General features: G+C 40.2%; 1 protein-coding gene across 1 annotated transcript in view; it reads left to right on the forward strand.

The window, feature by feature from the left end:
• ldlrad3 (low density lipoprotein receptor class A domain containing 3) overlaps window positions 1–6,250 on the forward strand; it is a 74,763-nt gene extending 68,513 nt beyond the window's left edge. Inside the window, exons 5-6 of the mRNA XM_088417148.1 lie at window positions 2,128–2,521; window positions 3,872–6,250. Coding sequence (XP_088273274.1) covers window positions 2,128–2,521; window positions 3,872–4,043 — 566 coding nt within the window. The 3' untranslated portion in view covers window positions 4,044–6,250. The remainder of the gene's footprint in view (window positions 1–2,127; window positions 2,522–3,871) is intronic.
• The last annotated feature ends 327 nt before the right edge of the window (window positions 6,251–6,577 follow it).

Below are 6,577 nucleotides of genomic sequence, written 5' to 3' on the forward strand. Positions count from 1 at the left end.
AAATCGGCTGATGACTGGAGCTTTATCCACACTTCTAACTGTCAGGGGTGGGCATTTCATCAGGCTGTCCAAAATGTAACATCCTCTTCCAGCAAGCATGACCATGCTTATTTGGGCCAGAATGCCTTTTTGCATTTGCAGTTCTCCAGAGGCTTTCACAAACAACATCAGCTTTCACACTATCAAAAGCAGACACGAAAAGCTTGGGGATCTCATCCACAAATGTGTGGTAGGTGGTACAAGAAGTGTGCAAATAGGCAGAGGTGGGCACTTCGGCAGCACTAACAGACTGTCCGTAAGTCCATCGCAGACAGACACCCGTTTTGTCGATGGATGCAAAAAACAAAAACAAATACAAACAAACAACCAAAAAAAACGGCGTTATAGACTTCACGTCAAATGTCCGTCATAGGTCTGTCAGCCCGCTATTCCCCTTTTTTCTTACTGAAGTATAATATATATAATATAATATATAATATAATTCAACTTGGATGTTTACCTCCCATATTACTGCATCTTTATAGTATAAAGTTTATACATACACTATACACTTTATAGTAGTCACTTTACAAAACCACCAAGCAGTGGAGAAACATGTTCAGATGAGTGGATGGTTTGGATTGGTTCAATTCACTACTGGTCATTCACAGCTACGGTATAACAAAGCTGACTTTACCGGATATGTATTTGGAGTTGCTCCTTTTCTTAGTCTATGGACTGATGGACCAACGATTACAATTTTGTCTGGATTGAAAAATGATGGACCGAAAATCACGGAAAGGGGGCGGTGTGGGAGTGCTGGAGTGCCCAGGGAGAAACCATATCCAGTGCCTACCATATGTTATACTCTTCACCTCAGTTGTAATAAATGCAAGCAAGCATCTCATATAGATGTTTTTATATTTTCTGACCTTTAAGTCACAAAACAGATTACCGGTTTTGTTGATATTCTCAGAGGCCCTGTGAATTTATGACTGTTTGGGGTGTAAAACATGACATCCTTCAAGGTCTAGTAATCAGCGAACACTTCAAAACATTCCAAAAGGGTTTCCTTTGTCCCAGCTTTAAGCTTAGAAGAGGAAATCATGGTCTTGCTATAGCAACCTGGAGGTATCTTGTACTGGTCATTTCCTGTCAAGCTCTTTTGGCAAGGTCCACAAATGGTTTGCATGGTTGCTAGGCAACACAGACCACACAGTCACACTTGGAACTATATCAAAGTGCTCAGGCAGTGATGCATTATTTTTCCAACGCAGACCTGAAAGTTTATTTCATTGTGTTTTGAACTTTTTTATGAGGGGTTCAGCGGTTTGCTGTTTATAGTCTGAGCCCGAGGCACTTGTGTAATTTGAAATAAAATAGCTACAGCTAATATAAAATACTCCCTCCTCATTAGCACTGCATGCCTGCAGTGCCTTAATAAATAGGACCTAGTCCCTCTCTACGCTCCTTTTACAATTACAATATCTGCCGTTACAAAGCTTAAATTTGATTTACGTATACTTTACCCTGATTCCATTTCTCACACTATCTTTCAAAGCTATGGCCTCATTGCACCCGTAGAATAATAAGATGCAGTGCTTTCTGGCATTCTATCGGTCCCTTTTTTTTTTTACTTCTTCCAGCACCACAGTGTTTTATTTCGGTCTGAAGTCGTCTAAACTTTGGAAACCCTGTTCTGGCAATTAAACTGTAACCTCGAACCTTGATCCTCCGTTACCCTCTCTTCATCTGCAATGCCAAAAACATGGATCGTGTTTTATTTGAGTTCACCTCTGTCCTTTTTCATCCTCTATAATAATGAATGAGGGTTTAAAATTTTAAATTGGGTCAACCAAGGAGTGCAGCCTTGGTTTTCTTAAACTGCTTTTACACCTCTTAGAAAATGCCAGCGTCTACGTTCTTAGGAGTGCATTGAGTCCATTTTCTACTGAAGACAGTTTAGTGCTTTGGCTCTACAGCTCCCGGGTGCCTCTTCCTTCCAGTCTACATCTTTTTCACTTATCATCCCCTACATATTTCTCCTCATTGTGCAGTAAGGGACTCCATACCACAGCATGACTTCTAAATGCCCATATCCCTATTTCTATAGCCGTCCTGACTTGAAGCTTTGTCTTTCCTTTGCAGAGGCTCCCGGGCAGGACTTTGTGACGTTGGACTACCGTCTGCGGCACTATCCCAGCATCACCTACGCCGTCATCGGGAGCGCCGTCATCTTCGTGTTGGTTTTAGCGTTGCTGGTCTTGGTGCTTCATCACCAGAGGAAGAGGAGTGTTCTGCTTCCCACCGGTGTAAGAAGAGCCCCTCTCCACCAACAACCGTTGCTCCTGTCCCGCTTGGTCATCTTGGATCACGGCCACATGCATCCTGGTGATCCCGGTCTCTCTCCCGGCTCCCCTTCTGCAGCCGATCAGTATAGCACATCTCCTCATATGCTCCAAATACTATCTGAGACTCTTGATCCCACTGCACAGCCGGTGGAGACCCCTCCATCATACTCTCAGGCTGTTATGGATGTCAGGTAAATTAAAAAAAAAAAAAAAGGCAATTTTTTGGACCAACTATTTGAGCACCTTTGCTCTACTAGTCATAGATGCTTTTTTATTGGCAAAAAAACGGATTCTACAAGCTACTATTTCGAGTCCCTAGTCAGCTGGTTTCAGGCACGTCCTGAAACCTTATGATACTTTGTTTACACCCACTATTAGCGAATGTATTTATTTATGTGTGTTTTGCAGTGGCGGAAAACCAGTTAAAAATCATGTATTGTAATGGTAAATCTATTTATTATCCTCTACAAATCTTCCAATGTTAATACAATTTGCTGGGCAGCTCAGTGGTGGAGTGGTTAGCGCATCTGCCTCATTGTTCAGAGTCCCGAATTCAACCCTAGCTCGCTCTGGCCTTCCTGTGTGGAGTTTGCATGTTCTCTACGGGCACTCCGGCTTCCTCCCATTCTCCAAAAACGTGCACGGCAGGTGTATTGAACACCCTAAATTGTCCTTGGGTGTGAATGGTTGTGCGAGCGGTTGTTCATCCTGGTGTGCCCTGCAATTGACTGGCAACCAGTTCAGGATGCCCCCTGTCTGCTGGCCAAAGTCAGCTTGGATAGGCACCAGCAAGCCTGCAACCCTAGTGAGGATAAGCCGCTAGAGAAAACGGATGAATACAATTTCTTGATTATTGAACTGAATACAGCCGCATATTATTATACATATGTGCCTCGCTTGAAAAACAGGCAATTTACATTCTGTTTGAATGTCTCACTGCATGCAGTGCAATATCGCTACATATATCTCTCTTTAATGCCCGTATATTCCGCCCAAGCGCCATGGTAATTCTCAGGCCCCAGGCAAACAGCCGAAATATTTAAAGGATGTTATAATGCCCCAGGAGAAGGTAAACCTCCTGGATAAGGAAAATGTTGCACTGCGGTATTCTGTCATTATGGTGTGAACAAGAGTATCGTATGGATGCCTATAAAATTATACAGTCCCATTCGTCTATGAAAAAAACTGCAACAGTAGCTGCCTATCATTTTGTTTCCTCAACTTCCTAGGAAGAGTCGCATCAAAATATACAGTTCTGCCCAAATGGCCAAAGAAAAAAGTGGACGTTTAAGCTATGCCCTGTAGTCATCCCGTCCTCGTTATTTATCAGACTGTATTGCTAATTCATTGTGCCCATCGTCGTCGTCATCATTTTGGACATTATATGAGACTTCTCATTACAGTACTGTAATTAAGCTAAAAAGTCCTTTCTTGTACACATAATAAATTGAATGTGCTTAGCTGCAAGTCATGCATTTTTAGGGGTTAAATGTTGTTGTAAAATGTTTTCTGTCGCTCATCATGTTTTTGTTTGCTTCCAGTCGGCCTCCCTGGTTTGATCTCCCACCTCCTCCTTACCTCCCTGATGGGCAAGAAGCTTCTGAGGGCGTTCTACCCCATTACGGAAGCCCTTCCGCATCCCCGTCTCTCAGAACCATGTCCTCTAACAATCATTCCAGTTCAAATTCTAGACAGATGGCGGATCAACTTTAGTTATTTTCTCACTGACTTACTGTTAGCTTCTGCCGGACTGCACACAGCAGAACATTCCACAGTCCAGAGCTCCTGAAAACACACCTACAGGAGACTGAACAACTCCCATTGAGTATTCACTTCACTCTGAATCGAACTTTGTGTCTTGGCTCCCTCTAGTGGATGTTTTTGCAGTACAACAGTACATAAAGCTTTCATTTCAGAATGTGTCGTTAGATCATTTCACTTAAACTGAAGCCACATTAAGAGGTACAAGCTATTTTCGGAACTAGAGACATCAGCCTTAGAGATCCATCTTAATCTTAAAAAGAGTGTTTTGAGAGTGCCAATAATGTGTTTTCGTTGTGTGTAACTAAAAATGAAGTCCAATGTGGCAAATGTTTTGGAGGTCCTGTTACAACTGTCAAACCTTGTGGAATCAAAGCTAGCCTTCCTGGTTATTTCCCTGTTGTTTTTCACAGGTATTGTTACATCATTAAAAAGTTGTATGCAAAGCTGAGGGTTTATTCCAGTTTTTTTTTTTTTTTTTTTTTTTTTTTAATTAAATCCAGTTTAATGTCCACCTACTGGTGTTGCCACTTGAAAGGAACTTGAGCACACTAGAGACCGTATTTAGGCGCCAGCCTCTTTGGGAATTCGTCTATCTTTTTACTCAATATTTTTAAGATTCAGTCCACGCATTGATATGCAGTTTGTCCTCACTAGTATAAAGAGAGAAAGGCATAAACAACTGGTAGTACAATTATATGTTACTAGTTTGACAAAACTGTGTTTTTCTTGACAACAGCTTGCTTCTAGTACTATTGCTGACATATAGTTTTGCTTGTTCACATCAAGTGCTCTTCTAGCAGCGCTTGTAGCGTTCAGATGTCAAGTACTGACACTTTTGCCTCACTACGCGTATTATAGTTGTACTTGTGGTGTGTCACTTTCCCCAATCATGATGAGAAACAGCAATTTGACGTCCTACTACTAGCTAAATAGTCTTACGAGTGATGACATGCAGTAGGTAGTAGTTCATGGACCTAAGTTGGATATCAAGGACAGCATATTTGAATAAATGCTCAAAACGGCTTGCCATAGATGTGGCAATTTAACAATTGTACTAACTTTTCTCAGGTTCTAAGAAACTTTTGAAACACCAGTCAAATATGCTCTTTTCCTCTCCTTTGTAACAACAGATTGAAATGTTGCTTACCAACACTGAGCAGTGGCATGTAAGAAAAGGGTAGTTGTAAAGGATAGGGACAGTGATATGGGAGAAAAACAGTTAGTACTCAAATGCAGCCTCTTGGACATGTGTAATATCAGCAAGAACTTGAAGTGTTGTTATTTTCCTCAGGGGAAATGCACAGATGGCCCCTCAGTCAAAATACCCTATGAAATATTTTATCTGAGTGGGATTTACTTGTGTTTTAAATTACTTAAGTGCCCACTAGAAATATAAAACATCCTTATATCTCTAACACCTGTTTTTTATTGAATTATGGTTGCCTTAATTGTGTAGGTTGGTACACAAAGGAGTATTTCAATTTAACCTTAACCTTTGGAAAGGTTCTCGTATAGAATGTGCTTGAGATATATAAAAGCAACTAATTCAGCGGTACCCGTATATGTGGTTTTAGTGCCGTATAAAAGGGTGTATCGCGTGCCAACAAAGTGGTGGTTCATGTAAATGCAAGATAGACATTTCAGCAGCATTGTTTAGAGGAAATGTAATTTGGACGAGTTTTTTTTTCAAAGCATTGCGAGGATTTTTAGCTTTTTGCCCCAGTTTTATGGGAAATGTAAAGGGCACACTGGGTAATAATGCATATTGACATTGAGAACAACAAGCCAGTTCGGCAAATGAGTCAAACCAATCAATTTCAATTGGACATCCATACATGAGGTGCACCTGATTATGAGGTGCTTGGGATGGTTAATGTGTCTGATAGTCAAAAAACAAGTCAAACAGTCTTGTTGTTGTTTTTTTTTTTTTTCTTCATTCAATTGTAAAGCAATACACGAAGTGGGCCAATTAAATATTATGACATATAAAATGTACTCTACAAATGTAGACCAGAACAACAAAAGTACTTATGATCACTTTTAATCTGTTAGGTTTGAGACAAACAGCAATTACATGTTTGTTCAAATGTTTCAAATTGTTTATTGACAACAACAATTTGTAGTTATGTTACTTCCAATAAAAAATGTTGATGGCATCCAACGGCTTGGATACATCATTTATCATTATTGTTTGCACAATAGTATTGATTGCAATTGTGTAATTTATTTCCTTTTAAAATGAACCTTGTTTATTTCAATTAATGGGATGCCTTTATTTCAATTACTAAAAATTAGAAGTGACTTGCATTCTGAATCTTCAACAGACATTTCCTGCTTATTACAAAAACAATCAAACTGTATGTAGAGTTGTTTGAAATTACACATGCTGGGGTACAAAAACTGTGGTGCTGCACATCCGGACAAGCATTTTTGACTGGCAAATTTGTTTGAATGTACCCACAGATATGTTTGAACGGATTTGC

The sequence above is a fragment of the Hippichthys cyanospilos genome, chromosome 6, assembly GCF_059441005.1.
Source record: "Hippichthys cyanospilos isolate Australia breed blue-spotted pipefish chromosome 6, RoL_Hcya_1.0, whole genome shotgun sequence".
Lineage (NCBI taxonomy): Eukaryota > Metazoa > Chordata > Actinopteri > Syngnathiformes > Syngnathidae > Hippichthys > Hippichthys cyanospilos.